Genomic DNA, 18535 nt, shown 5'->3' on the forward strand with positions numbered 1-18535 from the left:
GAAATGTAGCAAAATGATAAACAGATTTGTAGTTGTCTTAATTACCGATATATTTTTCAGATGTTCCTTAATATGCTTACATTTATTTATTTGTTTGTTTTCCCACTGGTACTGGAGCTTGAACTCAGTGCCTGGATACTATCCCTCAGTTTTTTTCACTCAAGGCTAACATAGCAACACTTCCAGCTTTTTGGTGGTTAACTGGAGATGAGTCTCATGAATTTTCCTGCCTTGGCTGGCTTCAAACTGCAAATCCTCAGATCTCAGCCTCCTGAGTAGTTAGGATTCCAGGTGTGAACTACTGGTACCCAGTTTTTGTTTTTTTTTTCTTGTTGTTATTTGAGATAGGCTTTCTATGTACCCTAGGCTGGGCTTGAACTTGATATCTTTCTGTCTCAGACTCCCAAGTGCTGGAATTATGTGTTTATCACCATATCTAACTTATTTTATAATTTATACTTCTATCATAATTTAAGTATGTACACACCCACGTGTATGCACACACCTTTTAGATCTCTCTGTTAGCATTTTGTCTCAAATGCCTCATACTTGATCTGAGATTAAAACAACCCTGATGTGCAACATGGACTTAGAACTTTCTGCTATAGTCAGACAAGAGGAAAACAGAGCCCAGTTGTGAATCCATAAGTCCCAGGGTCTGTGGCATGGGCCATCTCATTACACCGAAGGCTTTTCTTCTTGCATGATCTGGCCATCCTGGTGATTAACTTACCTGTCTCCTTACGCTACTGGACTGTGCAGCTGGTGCGTTCTCCTCAAATTTGGCCAGCAGTTGGGTTGCCATGTATTTCACTTTGTTCTGATTGCCAACAGCAATGTCCATCCTCCTATCCGTCAGAGTGCTCACCAGTGTTGGTCTTTCTCCTCTGCAGCTCCGGGGAGCTTCCTCCTGCCAAATGGCAAGCATCTAAGAACTAGGTTCTGTTACATCTTCCAGATGCATTTCCCTCAAAGAAATATGACCAGGACTTGAGTAGGGGCTTTCAGATGAACTTAATACTACTCTTCCAAGGTTCTAATCTCTGGATAGTAAGCAAGACCCTGGAACATGAGGCACTCACTATAAAAGCACTCAAGATCTAGATTGTTGCTCAAGACCCGGTGAAGCCAATGGACTTTGCCAAATGTCTGATTCTGAAGAGCCAAAAAGGCCCTGAGGCTCTCCAGAATATTAAACAAGGGCAAAGCCCACCAAAACAAACAAAACAAACCAACAAACAACAAAATTAAACACTTGCCCACAGTGATTCTCATAAAGGATGAATATGCAAAGATCTAGCAATAGCAACTTGGGAACCAAGAATTTAAACTAAAAAAGGCAACTCAGTATAATTATTCTAAAAGCAAATCCCAGATCAATCTCACCTCCTCTGACTGACTTGTCTTTCTCCTCTTCCCAGTCCCTTCTAAGTCCTTTTCCTTTTTATCCTGTATCAAGAGAGGAGAGAAACTGCATTATTCTGATCACCATACTTGTCATTTATTTTGCAGCCACCAGTAACAGGTCTCCAGCATGTACGTACCTTGGGAGAACGCTTCCGAGAAATGGTCTGTCCCAGTTTGCTCAGGAAGGAGATGGGGGATTTGGTATTGGCTATTAGAACTGCTTTCTCTTCAGCATTCAGATCCAAGTTATCTGTGAACAGAAATAAGCAATGTTCTAAGACTCTAACAGAACCACTTTCCTTTGCAGAGAGGTTCTCAGGAAATGCCACAAAACAAATGCACACTTGGGTATAGATGCTAAGTCTTCTCTTTTCCATCTATATATACAACCAAAACACTTTAGTTATCAGACCCTGTACTTCTGCTTTTCAAAGGCTGGAATCTGCCTGGGGCAGTCATAGAAGAGTGCTGAAGCCTTGCCTTGGTGAGGAAAGTTTCAGAACAAGGACAGAGAAGAAAGGTAAAAATCAGAAAGGTGTGTGATTCAAGGTTGTTGGTCATAGTTAATGCAGAGGTCATGTTCTTTAGCTGTGTACAAATGGGGGCACTTATGATGGAGGTAAATCTCTTATGTTGTAGACACTTTTGTGAAGTTTTGTTTTAAGAAGTATCTAACCAGTGAAAGCCACTAGTATAGTTACTCAAGAGACTGAAGTCTGAGAGAATTGAGATTTGGAGCCAGCCCAAGCAGACAAATCCTCAAGATTCTTATCTCCAAATAACCGGAAAAAGTTGTAACTAAAGTTATGGTTCAAATGGTAGAGTGCCAGCTATTAGCAAAAAAGCTGAGCAAGAGCATGAGGCCCCAAACGCAAACACCTATGTTAGCAAATTAAAAAAAATAAAAAAAGGCTGGGTGCCAGTGGCGCACACCTGTAATCCTAGCTACTCAGGAGACTGAGATCTGAGGATCCAGGTTCAAAGCCAGGTGGGGGCAGGAATGTCTGTGAGACTCTTATCTCCAATAGGCTTCTCAGAAAATGCCAGAAGTGGTGCTGTGGCTCAAGTGACTGAGCAGTAGCCTTGAGCACAAAGAAGCACCAGGACAGCACCCAGGCCTTGAGTACAAGCCCTAGGACTGACCAAAAAAACAAACCTTTAAGTGTGGAAGGGTTGGAAGATATGCAGGGAGGGGGCACCTTCAACTGTGGATTCCTTGTTTTATTAGTACAATATTTCAAACCAATAATGAATCATCAACACTTATTAAGTGCCCACATTTGACAAATGTTCCTCTTAGCATCTTATAGGATAACTATGTCATGATCTCCACCTTATATATGGAGAAACTGGGGCCTAAGGAAATGGGCAACCTGTCCAAGGTCTAATAAGTGGAAGGACAGGGAATGAAAAGCCAGGTAAGGCATCAGGGCCAATACTCTTTTTTTTTTTTTTTTGGCCAGTCCTGGGCCTTGGACTCAGGGCCTGAGCACTGTCCCTGGCTTCTTCCTGCTCAAGGCTAGCACTCTGCCACTTGAGCCACAGCGCTGCTTCTGGCCGTTTTCTGTATATGTGGTGCTGGGGAATCGAACCTAGGGCCTCGTGTATCCGAGGCAGGCACTCTTGCCACTAGGCTATATCCCCAGCCCCAGGGCCAATACTCTTAATATTATCTACTCCAGGGGACAAGCAATGGTAACAGAAACATTTGTCACCCAGCTGGGTGCTGACAGAGGCAGCAAGCTGAGGAAGCCAAGGAGTCATGAGAAAAGCTAGAGGGAATAGTTACCAAAAAAACGAGAATGAGAATGAGAAGATAGGGCAGCAATGAAAAGGACCTCATTGCACAATGCCAACCGGCATGTAACAACCAAAGTTCATGAGAGATGACCAAACAGAATTAGGATCACACAGTGTCTCCAAGTTTAGGCATCAACAGGTAGCGGTCACCACAGAGACTACTTTCTCAGGATTGGGTCTGAGATGGAATCTGGGGAAAGGAGGTAGAATTAAGAGAAACAGGCAGGGTCTGGTGGCCATGCCTGTAATCCCAGCTACTTGAGAAAATAGGTAAGAGGATTACAGTCCATGGTTTAGGGGGTGGTGGTGGTGGTGGAAGGAGCATAAGACCTTTTTTGTTTTTTGGCCAGTCCTGGGCCTTGGACTCAGGGCCTAAGCACTGTCCCTGGCTTCTTCCCGCTCAAGGCTAGCACTCTGCCACTTGAGCCACAGCGCCGCTTCTGGCCGTTTTCTGTATATGTGGTGCTGGGGAATCCAACCTAGGGCCTTGTGTATCCGAGGCAGGCATTCTTGCCACTAGGCTATATCCCCAGCCCGTATAAGACCTTACTGAAAAATAACAGCAGCAAAAAAGGATGTGGGTGTACTTCAGGCAGTATAGTGCCTGCCTAGCAAGCAAGGGCCTGAATTAAAAACTCTAGTACCACCAAACAACAACAACAACAACAACAACAACAAAGCTTAGATAGGAATGACTTTTGCATAGTTATAGGTTTAAGTGAGAGATTTTGAAGAGAATGGACAAACAGAGAAGGAAAAAGTCAATGAAGCGAGGTTTCCAGAGACTTGTCCTGGTGGCCAACAGTAAAAATCAGACTAAAGTTGAGCTGGTGGTACCTTGCCTAGTGGTTTTGATGCAGCACACAGTTGCAAGAAAAGAGGAAAAAGAGACTGCAAGAGCTTGGCAGGAACCTAGGACTCCACCCTCACGCCCAGGGGCCCTTACCTGTGGAAGAGAGCAAGTCCTTGAACATCTCGTAGAACTGCGTCAGGTACATTACCATGGACAGCTTGTCAGGCTCCCCCACAGATGCCATGTCCTTGCCTGTCATGATGGGAGGGATGCCCAGTTCCCTCTCAGCAATGTCAAAGGCCAGCTGGTTATTCTTCTCCACGTTTTGCTCATCCAAAGAATCAAAGTCTCTGAGACATAAGACAAGAAAAATGGATAGAATCGAGGTAACTGTCCTAAAATCAGAACACACTGTCTCAACACTTCTTCTTTGGGCTACAACAATGTTGACAGGGCTTCAGTGGATCTGAGAAAAGCAAATCTCTCATCCTCCCTCCCTTACTAAAGAAACATGTAGCATCCAAAGGAGAAATGACTGAAGACCTACCCAGTAAAGGAAAATGGAAAGAGGTGGGTAAGACTACTGAAATTTTTCTACTAACATACTTCTTTTAATTTACTAAAACATAAGCCCATGATAGGAATAATATTTAATATACATTCTCCTCCACTTGATGTCTGCATTTATAGACATAATACAAAACTTGTTCAACATTGATACAAGTCCAGTCTGTGTCCTATTGGAATCAACTGTTTCACATGGCCTGGAATATTCTCTGACACCTCAGTTCTGGTAAACCTCGTTTGGCTTTCTCCTGAGGAGCAAATACAAAGCTATCCTCAAAAGCTTTTCTACTAGCAACTTTCTTTAGGTTTACTTAATATCTAAATCAACAAATAGACCTCCCTAGGTTTTAAGCTTCTTGCTAGTCAGAGTAATGACCACTAGCATTTCTCCTTGGGTGATTACAAATTCATTTGGCAGCCTTACTGATCCCATGGCACTTATCCTTTTTTCAACTATCACTTTTGTCTGTAAACTACAGATGTTCCTTGTGTTGGACACTCACTGCTCTGTGCTTGCTGTAGCCCCTTCCCAGGCCTTTCCCAGGGCCCCTTTGCAGTGGTCTCACATGAAGGTATCTCCTGCATACTGTGTCCTCTCCCTACCCCTCTGATGGGTGCCCTCACTACTCCTGCCTTCATCCTTCCTTCCTCTGCCTGAAGCACATTTCTGTCCTGTGTCACAATCCACCTCAAGCTGCTCTTCAGACCCATCTCCTTCTTTGGTAGGAATGAAAAAGCTGTTTGTATATACTATTTGTATGTACCCTTAAGTAATATCTAGATGTGCAAATGACAGGAGCACAGGGGATACATACATTATCCATGCATATAAGAAACATACCTCCTTTAATGTTTGAGGTGCTGGGATTGAAGCCAGGACCTGGTACGTGCTAGATAAGCATTTGACTTCTGAGTAATACCCCCTAGCCCTTTCCATTTTTGTTTTGGTTTGTTTTTAGAGAGAGCCTTGCTATATAATGGAAGCTGGCTTTGAACTCATAAGCATCCTGCCTCAGCCTTCTTTAGTTTATTTTGTTGGGTTTGGAATCAAACTCAGGGTCTTGCACATATTTTTTCGTGTGTGTTCTGGTCCTGTGGCTTGAATTCAGGCCTGAGTGCTCAAGGACAGTATTCTACTATTTGAGTCACAACTCCACTTCTGGCTTTTGGTAGTTAATTAGAGATAAGAGTCTCATGGACTTTCCTGCCTGGCTTTGAACCATCATCCTCAGAAATCAGCCTCCTGAGCAGTTAGGATTACAGGTGTGAGCCACTGACATCTAGCTCATACTATACACACACACACACACACACATACACACACACACACACACAGTTATTTTCCCATAGTTGTACAAGGGGGGGTTATAATTTAACATGTCCATTTATGTGCACAATGCATCTTAATTAGTCAGCCTTCCCATCATTTCCCCCTCCCATACATCCTACTTATCCCTTCCTCTACCAGTCCACCATTCCGTACTCATTTTAATGTAAATTCTACAAAGCTGTGTGTGTACTAGGTCTTACCACATTAGCTTATAACTGTCAAATAAATAGGGACTGTGTCTTTTAGGATTCCTTAATCAATCATTAAAATAAACAAACAAATAGGTCCTTAAGTGAACCTAATGATAAAACAGTCAACCAAAATAATTCAACATGCTCTGCTTCTGCCTCTGAATCTCTGGTGAGTTCCATGGTAACAGGTAACCTGGCAACATGGGGGAAATCTAAGTGCACTGGTTACGCCAGTGGACTTGGGAGTTGGGCCTGTGCACTGGTTCTATAGATGGGCGAGTGAAGAATGGACAAAAAGAGACATTACTAGTACAGTGGGTAAGATGATATATGCTTCATGAGCTTCACAGCATCTGTTTGTAAAAGAGCATCTTTAACAAAGAAAACACCAACAAGACATCATGAATTGAGTGTTATTCATTGTTTTCTTTCTTTGGTAGTGACACATTTGTCTTGAGCTAGCCAAGTATTCTAGCCAGGTTTCCCTTGTGACCAGTAACATTCGAGAGGCAGCTGGCCAAAATGAAGAGTACAATCCAGGGCCAATAAATAGTTTTCCTCTGTGTCAAGCTAACAGGCCAAGGTGGGTGCCAAAACCAGTTTTGACCTTCTGAATACTGTGCATTTTTAAAAAGCTAACTAGTCCTAGGTTGAGCTATTTAACTCGACACATGGAGTTTAAAAATAACTACATAGAAATCCCAGACTCCTAGAAATCTTATTATAGGAAAAAGAACAAAATTTACATACTTGGTAACAGGAAACAGATTTTAGTAGACATAAAATAAAACACCAAGTTTGGTCATGACTTACATCAGATCAGGGCGATATCTGTGGATAATCGCACATAGGGCCAGGCCACTTTTCCAGGACATGGTGAGATCTGTCACATTTACGCCTGCATAACCATCTGTCTGCCTCTGGCACCAACCCAGAAGTTTGCTTGAGCGAGCTACAGACTCTAAAACAATGAAAACAATTATTATTGGAAGTATGGTCACCCAAAACACTGAAGTACATAGGATCTCTTTCAGTTAACATATCAATTGGAAAATTTACTGAGAATAGGGACAAAATGGTTAGCAGATTCAATAGAAAACAGGGAGGCATAAAGTTATATAACTTGTATCATGATAATAGAAATGTAGGTACCAATTAATCAGACTCCAAGGTCAATGCTCCAGTGGACAGTCAGTTATCTCACAGCTGGATGACAGTGACCTGTCACTGAAGCACTCCTGGGGACTAATAGAGATGGAGAGAGCTCAGTGCCTACTGAGCTGTCATCCTCACTGGCCACAGCCCAGGATCTCCCTGGAGAATCAGCTGGCAACTGGCTAAGGAAGCCTTTTCCTTCACAGCAACATGGGGAGATTAGATTAGAAGAGGTTCCATTCTATCTCTAGCACCTTAAATAGAAAGTAAACAAAGTCTTGCTCTTATACTTTCTAAGTAACAAGTGATTTGCCAAGTGAAGAAACTGGAGTGACACTGATAAGGCCAAGGATCAGACCAGAACAATCTCTACACCCAGATTAGCACCCTGCATTATAAATGATCACATCCTGAGATGTCCAATAGGCAAAAGCATATGACACTCAGATGTTTACCAGCTCAATGGACACATCTTCTAAAACCCCAATAGCCTTGTATCAGAAGAGCTCTGATGTGGATTATTCAGGAAGATCTCAGCCCCCCCTTTTGGTCCAAGAAAGTCTAGTTTCTTCCCTAGGCAGGTGAGCATATTTAGCTTTGCATTAATTTGTGACTATAAGATCCCTTCATCATAAAACTCCTATTAAGTTTTTCCCAGTGGAAATGTCTGAGACCACATGTAGAACTCCTGCACCATTACTGTTGTACTACAATACTGTCTCAGGACTTGGCTACATGACATCTGTTGTACAACGTTTCCACCAGATGTGTATGGGTGAACACAAGATCTCTTGTTCATGTTCTCTGTGTCTGTGTCCACCTTCTCATATGCCGTAGGCCTTAGATCAAGGTAATTTTTGTTGCTGTGAGGACCTGTCTTCTATGTTGCAGGCAACTTGGTAACATCTGTGGGTTGTATCTTCTAGGTGCCAGTAGCAAACCTACCCCAGTCATGGCCAAACCAAAACAGTCCCCAGATATACTAAATGTTCCCTGGAGGGCGGAGCCATGGTTTTGGACACTGCCTTAGGTGGTACTGTGCATGGCAGTGACTGCCTTCAGAAGTGTGCACTTATCTGGACAGGTCACCTGCCTCTCCAAAGGACATTATCAGAACTCACCATTGCGAGTCAATTTTGGGGTGGTTCGGGAATTCACTAGGTTCTCCATTTCCAGATGAATATCTTTTGTTTCTCCGGTATCATACAAATGGCGTACCTGGCAGAAAATTGAGGGGGTAAATCAAACTAACAATTTCCCAGCAGAAAGGAGAAATGACTAAAGTGAAAGGCTGAAAAACCAGGTTGGTTAAAGTTTATTTTTAGTTTTTATTGGTGGTAGGGGTTGAACTCAGGGCCTTGAACATGTGTTCTACTAAGCTATACATCAGCCCCAAGGTGAAGTTTAGACAGAAATTATAATGAAGACCTTAAGATCATTAGGTAATAAAGTAGATTATACAGAAAGACTTACTACAGTCTCTGTTAACAACTAGGGCTGTCTACTCAGAATGTTATGGTACAATGTGAGTACACGCATACATATTCACACACATACATATACATACACACACGCACACGGCCTAAAAGTGCTAACTTCAGGTAGAAGGTGAATAAAAAATTACTCTAGAAGCTAGGCAAATAGATCATATAGGCTTCTTTCTAAAACTTTGCTCTACTTTTTGGAACTGTTGTATTCATTCTCAATAGAGAAATGATGTTAGAGATTTTGAGAAACAACTAGACAGAAAAAAAAAAGATTAAAATAACATTAACTTCCATTAGTACAGAATACTTCACTTTTTAAAGTTCTTTCAACTGAACAATTCACTTGCCCTCACAAATGAATGTACTGATTATCTGAGATTTCTCAGATGAAAATCTGAGGTTCACAAAAAGTAAAATGAATGGTGCAAGTCACAAGTTACCAGTCATGAGAAGGCAAGTGGATGTCACATTTCTTAGTTACTGAACAAAAGCAGTTTGATTTAAGAGGCATAGGATAAAGTGCTGGGTCAACTATTTTTGCCACTCTATGTATATGTAGCCTGACGTACTGGGATTATAGGTATGAACTACCATGCCCAATTCTGTCACTTCTGGTCTTCTGCAAGTTTTTGTTTTTTTTTTTTTGTTTTTTTTTTTTGTTTTTTGCCAGTCCTTGGCCTTGGACTCAGGGCCTGAGCACTGTCCCTGGCTTCTTTTTGCTCAAGGCTAGCACTCTGCCACTTGAGCCACAGCGCGACTTCTGACCGTTTTCTATGTATGTGGTGCTGGGGAATCGATCCCGGGTCTTCATGTATACAAGTCAAGCTCTCTTGCCACTAGGCCATATTCTGCAAGTCTTTCAACCACTCTATGCCTCAGCTATTCAATGTGTTGATGGAAAATAATATCTTCCACAAGTTCAGAGACACATCAATTTGGATTACTCAAAGTATGTATTAATAACACACATAGTTGGATCAAACATGTTTCAATACACCAGAGGCCTGAAAATAGACAAAGATGTATGTGTAACTGACCAGAAGACTCTTACCTGGCTTGGCCTGAGGAAGCTGATGTTGATATTGGGATACCTAGTGACAGGGTCGATGCTGTACTGGCTGAAGTTTTTGCTTACATTCTCAGGGGTGGTCTGAGGCAGCAGCCTATAAATGCTTTCCCTAGAATAATACACAGCAATACATTCAGTAATGACAAGCACCAGAAAGAGATCCCTCTCCTTTGTAGCAACAGTCGTGACAATCCATCAAATTATCTGATACATACAGCCTCTCAGACCCTCCACTCAGTGACTCTATGGACAGCTGACTAGCCTCTCAGACCCTCCACTCAGTGACTCCACGGGCAGCTGACTAGCCCTAGCCTCTCAGGCCCTCCACTCAGTGACTCCATGGGCAGCTAACAGGTAAAGTGTCAGTGAGAAGAGCAGAGATAATGCTATGAGAAGTAACAAATGCCTAACTCTAATTTAAAAGGCTGTTTTTGTTTTTAAGTGCCATTACCTCTCTGCCAGCACTTCCAACGGGCTGTTTCCTAGAGACCAACTTCGTACCATCCAGGCAGAGTCCATAGCAGCAAGAAAGCCCCGGGCTATTCCTGTTCCCATTGGCCAGAAAGGCTATGAAAGAAATATTAAATAAAGAGTTAAAATAACTCATCTTTTAAGAGGGAAATTAAACTAAAGAACAAATAAAGAATTTACTCTCATGGAAGTATTTGGCCACCATTTAGACATTGAATTTCTCTACTTCACAAATTGACAGAGGGGCAAGTCAAAAATGTGCAGAGCCAGGCATTGGTGGCTCATGCCTATAATCCTAGCTATTCAGAGGCTGGGCTCTGAGGATCCGGCCCAGGCAGAAAAGTCTCTGTGAGCCTCTTATCTCCAATTAACCACTCAAAAACCAGAAGTGAAGCTGTGGCCCAAAGTGGTAGAGCACTAGCCTTAAATTGCTCAGGAACAGCACCCAGGCCCTGAGATCAAGCCCCATGACCAACAAAAAGAAACCAAACCAAACAAACAAAAAGAAAATCCTGCAAAATTTCCACTTATTCTTAACAAACTTCAGTCCTAGAGGCCTGTTAACTCCTCCCTCCTTATCTGTATAACTCTTGCAGGAAGTCTGCCTACACTTCTGACAATCTTCCATGGGATGGGGTACCTAGCATCACTGCTGTTTCTTTACCACAGCCCATGCAATTAAGAGCTCATCTTAGCACTCTTAGCACTCACCTCCAGGAGGCTGTCCCCAACCAGAGCCACTAATAACTGGTGTCCATTATGCTCCCGTACCAAGGCAGCGTTCTCAGAGGCATACATACAAGTGAAGTCAAACATAGCCACATCAGGCTGCCCGTAGTGATTGATGGCAAAATCCAGAGAGGGTAGCTGCTGCTGGGTAGAGAAGTCTGCCGCCTCACGGGCATAGTTCAGAAGGGCCTCCTGGTCCACATTTTCCCGGGAGAGCAGAAGCTCTGTGTCAGTATAGTCCTGTTCAGGAACAACAGGGACACAACATAGAAAAGATAGAAAAGTCCAGGCTAAGCCAGCCAGGACCCTGCAACACATGTTTGATTTACCTCATTTCACAGTTGTTCCTTGAACTCATTTGATTTCACATCCTCAAGTCAAATCTTTTTTTTTCTTTCTTTCTTTCTTTTGTTGGTTGTGGTGCTTGAACTCAGGGCCTGGACACTGTCCCTGAGACTCTGTGCTTAAGGGTAGTGCTCTACCACTTTGAGCCACAGCTCCACCTCTGGTTTTCTGGTGGTTAATTGGAGGTAAGAGTCTCACGTATTTTCTTGCCTGGGCTGGCTTTTCAGCTGTGATCCTTAGATCTCAGCCTCCTGAGTAGCTAGGATTACAGGCAATGAGCCACCAGCACCGGGCTATAAGCCAAATCCTTTATACAGTTTATAAAGGAAAGATTTGTGGGAGCCTGTTTCCAAGAGTAAATGGGTTTTTCTGCCTAAAAACAGTTCTAGCTTGTCTATCACTAAAGAGCAAGTCACTACTCCTGAATTCCTGGCAAATCCACCTGAACTGTTCAGAATATCTAATAAAGTAACTTATGTGACAGTACTCTGTAAAATGGAAGAGTGCTCTATGGATTATATTATCTTCTGGGGAGTAGATGGCTTTTAAGCAACTAGAATGACGTAAAACACTTTGACTTGCATAGCTTATCACACCTAAAGGAAGACCCCAAAACCTTCAGTGCAAAGAGATAGGCAGGAACAGCCTCAGTCCAGGTATGATACTGAACATGGATCGGATACTTTTTGTCCACACAATTCTGCACATCTATAGAAAGCACCAATAAAGAAAAACAAGGCTGACTAAAAAAGGAATCTCTACATAGGGATCGGAAAAACTCCTTTTCTGTTTCTGGAAGTACCTGCATATTGAGTCAAGATTTTATTCTCCTAAAGTAGAGCCTACAGTTTTCAAGTGCCTCTGATGGTACTTTCAGCTACAATGACAAGATGTCAAAAGCCAAAATACAAACACTCAAGTTGGTGCCAGTAGTGTTTGTTCAACTTAAGTGGCCATAATGGATTTAGTGTCTGCACAACAGAAGGCATGCTCCTGATCTTAAAAAAAAAAAAAAGAAAGAAAGAAAGAAAAATAAGTAAAATCTAGGTGTTCTGCATTGCTTTTATCTGATTCTTACTGATAACCACAACTCTGTCCAGATAGTAGATTTAAGTCTTAAGTCACTAGGCATTCTAATTGTTTTACTGAAAGCAATAAAACAGCCCCAGATAATGAACAAACCCACTATATAAAGCATCTAGCCAAACACATCTGGCCTTTGTTTTGGGCAGAACGGGCTGCACAAACTGCTTTGTCCTGTTGCTCCCTGAACACATACAGAACCACTATGCTGAGAAACAGACACAAGGTTCATGGGTGGAAAGCACACTTTGTACTGCAAGCATGTGCTCATCAGCTCACTCCCCACTCTACCCTCAGATAAGGCAATAGTGGCAATAGTGTGACTCATACCAAAGGAATTTGAAGCATTATCATCTAGCAGGGACAAAGGGCTCCTTGAGACTCAGCTACAAACTGGTGGGAACTGTATAGGCCTAAACTGGCACATCTGATACTTCTCTGCTTCCATCAGTCTCATTACATTAGAACAGTAATGATAACATTACTATACTACCAGGAGACTAAGTAAGACTTTTTAAGCATTCTCTCTAAGTCTCAACTTCACACCCTCATCTCCCAGGTACCTTATACAAATGAGCTACCCAGGTAAAATGGAGGCTGAACTTGGTTGAGGATGAATATTGGGTACTTTTTCAGTCAAGAGGAGGCCTAAATATACCCTGACCCAATCAGTATTGCCTAGATCTCTAATAACCATATCACTGGTCAACCAGAGTTGTCACAGGCTGTCATAAACATCAGTCTTGCTTATTGGTCCCATCATTAACTAGTCATATATGTGATTAACTACAACCACCAGCCAACTCGCCTATAATCAACCTGTATATAATGCATGACATCTGAGAAATGCTCTCAAACAACACAACAGTAGGAGGAGGGAGTAAACTATAGTTTCATTCAAACAATACTGGTCATATTGGTAACTGTTAATGCTAGGTCATGGGCACGAGTTCATGATACTCTACTTTCTACTTCTATTTACAGTTTCAATGCTAATAAAAGACTTTTTAAATTAAAAGCCATAGGGATTTCCAGGAGACATGGTCAGCACTCATTTTCTTTCTCTTGAGGGAAAAAAAAAAACTCCATCAGATAATACAATTCTTTCTCTTGGTGATCATATGAAGCAATTCAACAAAAAGTGGTTTGAAAGAAATCTGTTTCTTACATGCAGTATCACCCCTTTGTCCAGTAAACTCTGCTTTTTGGCTGTCATAACGAAATAATGTGTATCATCTTTATAGTAGACGATGTTCTCCAAATCAATACCTGTAACCAAAAACAAAACAAAACCAAACAAAAAGTACTGTAACAGATTCTGAACTTAGAGCATTGGGGCAGACAGAAAGATTGTTATTTGATCTAGGAGGCAGAACCAGAGAACTCCAAGCAGGAAAGATGTCAAGGCCTGGATTCTTGTTTCCTGAATGTTCAGTTCATGAGGAGGGCTTTGTTTCCTTTGGTCCTGTTCTGTGACTCACTCAACACCCTAGCTAACCCCCAAAACAATGAGCAAAAGGAAGTGTTTGGGGCTGGGAATATGGCCTATAGGTAGAATGCTTGCCTCGTATACATGAAGCCCTGGGTTCGATTCCTCAGTACCACATATATAGAAAAAGCCAGAAGTGGCGCTGTGGCTCAAGAGGTAGAGTGCTAGCCTTGAGCAAAAAGAAGCCAGAGACAGTGTTCAGACCCTGAGTCCACAGCCCAGGACTGGCAAAAAAAAAAAAAAGAAAAGAAAATGTTTATAAGAATGGGGTGGGTGGGGGCTGGGGATATGGCCTAGTGGCAAGAGCGCTTGCCTCGTATACTTGAAGCCCTGGGTTCGATTCCCCAGCACCACATATACAGAAAATGGCCAGAAGTGGCGCCGTGACTCAAGTGGCAGAGTGCTAGCCTTGAGCAAAAAGAAGCCAGGGACAGTGCTCAGGCCCTGAGTCCAAGGCCCAGGACTGGCAAAAAAAAAAAAAAAAAAAAAAAGAATGGGGTGGGGGGAAACAGGACTGGAGATGTGTCTTATGGATAGGGTACCTATTTAGGAAGCAGAAGAAGTCTTGAGCTCAAACCCCAGTTTTATAATACAAAAACCAAACAAAATCAAAAGAAAAAGTTCAACCTTTACAAGACGGTATATGGATGAGTTAATAGGTTAAAGCTCTTTGACAGTCACCAAGGAGGAATCTCCTAAACTTATATGTATATGAGTGTAAGATTATATTTGTGTGTGTGCACCACATGCTATTACTGGGATTTGAACTCTTTAGTCTTTAGCTTTTTTTGCTCAAGGATGGCACTCTATCATTTGAACAACACTTCTCCAGCTTTTTGCTGGTTGAGAAGTCTCTCTATTTATCTGCCAGGGCTGGCTTCAAACAATGATCCTCAGATCTCAGCCTCTTGGGTAGTTAGGACTATAAGCATAAGCCACTGGTACCTGGTCTCCTAGACTCTTAAGTACAGAACAGACAGATGGGGAGTAAACTTCTGTTTAATTCAATTAATCAAAAATAAATGCAGGGGCTGGGGATATAGCCGAGTGGCAAGAGTGCCTGCCTCGGATACAAGAGGCCCTAGGTTCGATTCCCCAGCACCACATATACAGAAAACGGCCAGAAGCGGCGCTGTGGCTCAAGTGGCAGAGTGCTAGCCTTGAGCGGGAAGAAGCCAGGGACAGTGCTCAGGCCCTGAGTCCAAGGCCCAGGACTGGCCAAAAAAATTAAAAAAAAAAAATGCAAAGAAGGCACATTCTCAAAGACAGATATTTTGTTGTATCAAAATACTAAGTTAGGGGTTGGAAGCAAGGTTCAGTTGGCAGCACTCTAGCCAATGAGCAAAAGCATCAAATGCTAAGTTTGAGTCCCAGACTCAGACCAAAAAGCAAGTAAGCAAACAAAGTTAATCTATTCAAATCTATCAAACAAATATCACATTTCTAGTATGTGTTTTGCTTTTGAGCAAACATTCTTTTTTGGGGGGAGGGGGTATAGTACAAGGGTTGGACTCAGGGCCTTGTGCTTGCTTGGTAAGCATTCTACTTCTGGAGTCACACCCACTCTCCCCCTTACCCTCTCTTTTGCTTTCATTGTCTTCCAGGCAGGGACTTGCACTTTTTGCCCAGGTCAGCCTCAGACCATAATCCTCCTACCTCTGCCTCCTACACAGCTGGGACTAAACCATCATGTATAACTTTTTCTTGAGACAGGTTCTCAAAGTGTTCACTTGGGCTGGACCAGAATCATGATCTCATTATCTCTACTTCCCAAGTAGCAGGGATTACTGTATAGACATAAGCCAGTATACCCGGCAGAAGATTACACATTCTTTTGGTTTTTTTTTTGGGGGGGGGGGCCAGTCCTGGGCCTTGGACTCAGGGCCTGAGCACCTACCCTGGCTTCTTCCCACTCAAGGCTAGCATTCTGCCACCTGAGCCACAGCGCCCCTTCTGGCTGTTTTCCATATATGTGGTGCTGGGGAACGGAACCGAGAGCTTCATGTGTAGGAGGCAAGCGCTCTTGCCACTAGGCCATATTCCCAGCCCGAATGGAGAGTTGCTCTATCCAACACCATAGCTTTGCAACAAGTATGGGGCAAAGGCTGTAGAGGGTCTGGTAGAAGGCAGAAAAGCACATTTTGTTTTTTTTTTTGGCCAGTCCTGGGCCTTGGACTCAGGGCCTGAGCACTGTCCCTGGCTTCTTCCCGCTCAAGGCTAGCACTCTGCCACTTGAGCCACAGCGCCGCTTCTGGCCGTTTTCTGTATATGTGGTGCTGGGGAATCGAACCTAGGGCCTCGTGTATCCGAGGCAGGCACTCTTGCCACTAGGCCATATCCCCAGCCCAGAAAAGCACATTTTTAAACAAATAAATACAAACAAAACCCAGGGCAGGCCAGTCACAGTGTGAGTGACTAAGGATATTAGAGCACATGGGAGCAGTATACAAAGAGCAAAGGAGGAGGCAATGAAAGAGCAGAAGGCAACAGCTCAGTAGCTATGGTATCTATGCTGAAGACAGACCAGCAGTGACACCAAGAACCCACCCATCCACCCTCAGGAAAGGTTAATGTCTGATTTTCTGTATCCGTTCCTATTCATATGGAGGCATTAATACCAACCTGTGGCTTCTCTCAGTTCTTGGAAAAATTTCTGGTTGAATATAAAAGCCACACCACTGATCTCCTCCACTTTAGCTTCTGCAGTTGTATTTCGGTTAATAAAATTTGCTGTAATGGCAATGGCCAGTTTGCCACGAAATTCTTTCCGACGAAATCCTGTAGGGAGAAAACTTTTCAGAGGTAGCAATAACTGGTTAGAAAAAGATGATCTTAAAATGAAGGGAAGCTGGGGATATGGCCCCAGTGGCAAGAGCGCTTGCCTCATATACATGAAGCTCTGGGTTCAATTCCCCAGCATCACATATATTGAAAATGGCCAGAAGTGGTGCTGTGGCTCAAGTGGCAGAGTGCTAGCCTTGAGCACAAAGAAGCCAGGGACAGTGCTCAGGCCCTGAGTCCAAGCCCCAGGACTGGCCAAAAAAAAAAAAAAAGAAAACCCTAAAATGAAGGGAGGATGTTAAAGAAGCGATTAGGGAATGTGGGGGATGAGAATCAATAAAAAATTTTTTAGGGTAGCTTTTCCCCTTTTCAACGTAAGCTGTTTACCTACCAAAGAATTTATCAGTTCAGGAATGAAGTAACTGTCTCCCATAATATTAACAAACTATTTGAGATCTGCCTGACCAAAATATTACCCAATACTGGGGATTCCATTTCAAAGGAGAAGGGAGCTGGTTTATTAATGTTGATTAGATCCCATAGTGCCAACATCTCAAAGTACAGCTCATCTCCTAGTACTTAGGAAGTCCCCTGAGTATCAGGCACTATTTGGAGGAAGGACAAAATATCATTCAATTAAAATTAGCACATGTACGAAGTTCTTAAGGATTGACACTTCTTGGGACAGGGCTGGCCTCTACTCTTCTGTGAACCAAGCAAAGGAGTACAAGCCAGTACCTTCCAAGGTGTTCCTTCGGCCATCCCCACCGATGATCACTTCAAACTCATACTCTGATACAGGATGGGTTTTGGGGTGTACCAGTGCCCGCCAACCTATCCCTGTGGACAAAAGGCAACATAAAGGTCATTACCCTAACCAAATTTGCACTTCCAAAACATTTCTAGAAATCTAGGCAAGAAGACTGCACAAAACCCCAGACCAAAACAAGAATGGACAACAGTCCTCTCGACAGAAAGTAGCTTTGATTAAATTACCACAGCACTTTCTCCACCTTCAGATTTTCTGAAACTCAAATGTCTTTAATGTCCAATACTACTTACTCAAAGGCCTCCTCACTAAATCCAAAGTCTTCAAAAGACATGAGCTGCATGGATGAAGACTCTTTACTAGTTCTGAAAACACCTGCAAGTTCTTCTACTTTTCTCCCTTGGTCTCATCTGTTTGTCCCACTCAGTGCCTTTTTCAGCCATCTTCATTTGTTCTATCCAACTTACGTTCATTCTCTTGGTCCTCAGGAGGCAGTACAAGTCCTTGGAATTCCACATTGACGTGAATTTCGATACCTAGGATCAAGGCTACTTTCAACAATATCAGCTGGAGCTGGCGGATACCTGAGTAAATACAAAAACTATGCTGGTGAGAGCACATGGAAAGGAGAGGACCCAACAGCACTGGCTCCTCAGGTTCCCACCTACCTTCTGATCAAGTTCTCAGAGATTTTTATACCAGGAGATACTTTCCAAGCCACATTCTCTAACCTCTTTCTCCCTTTCTAAGGACAAATACAAACAGGTAGAAGAGACATTCTAGAGGCTTGCAGAGCCACTTCCATCTCTGGGGTTGGGAATTTGGAACAAAGCTTATGAGACAACATAGGCTGTAGTCAACAGAAGACTGTCTTCCATTTTCCCCTGATTCAGTAAGAGCCACCACTACCAGCAGAGCTATACTCCAGCTAGGCTAGGACATGGCTCCCACTATAGGACACAGAAGAGGCACACCACAGTGTATTTTCTGCAGTTTGGTGTAAATGTGCCAAGTTGCTTCCTAAGGTGCTCATGGTATCTGCTTCTCACCTTACTCCATCACCTACCAT

The 18535-nt window shown here is 42.9% G+C and overlaps 1 protein-coding gene across 9 annotated transcripts in view; it reads right to left on the reverse strand.

The window, feature by feature from the left end:
• The window catches only part of Mical3 (microtubule associated monooxygenase, calponin and LIM domain containing 3), a 139724-nt gene that overhangs the window by 77442 nt on the left and 43747 nt on the right, over positions 1-18535 (reverse strand). For all 9 annotated transcript variants that reach the window (XM_048335185.1, XM_048335184.1, XM_048335183.1 and 6 more), the window contains exons 4-16: positions 17934-18050; positions 17436-17537; positions 16539-16694; positions 13596-13696; positions 10982-11239; positions 10251-10366; positions 9782-9908; positions 8365-8461; positions 6902-7049; positions 4154-4350; positions 1545-1657; positions 1387-1449; positions 734-910 (exon numbers count right to left, since the gene is read on the reverse strand). In XM_048335185.1, the coding sequence (XP_048191142.1) occupies positions 734-910; positions 1387-1449; positions 1545-1657; positions 4154-4350; positions 6902-7049; positions 8365-8461; positions 9782-9908; positions 10251-10366; positions 10982-11239; positions 13596-13696; positions 16539-16694; positions 17436-17537; positions 17934-18050 (1772 nt within the window). The remainder of the gene's footprint in view (positions 1-733; positions 911-1386; positions 1450-1544; positions 1658-4153; positions 4351-6901; positions 7050-8364; positions 8462-9781; positions 9909-10250; positions 10367-10981; positions 11240-13595; positions 13697-16538; positions 16695-17435; positions 17538-17933; positions 18051-18535) is intronic.

The sequence above is a fragment of the Perognathus longimembris genome, chromosome 27 (assembly GCF_023159225.1).
Source record: "Perognathus longimembris pacificus isolate PPM17 chromosome 27, ASM2315922v1, whole genome shotgun sequence".
Lineage (NCBI taxonomy): Eukaryota > Metazoa > Chordata > Mammalia > Rodentia > Heteromyidae > Perognathus > Perognathus longimembris.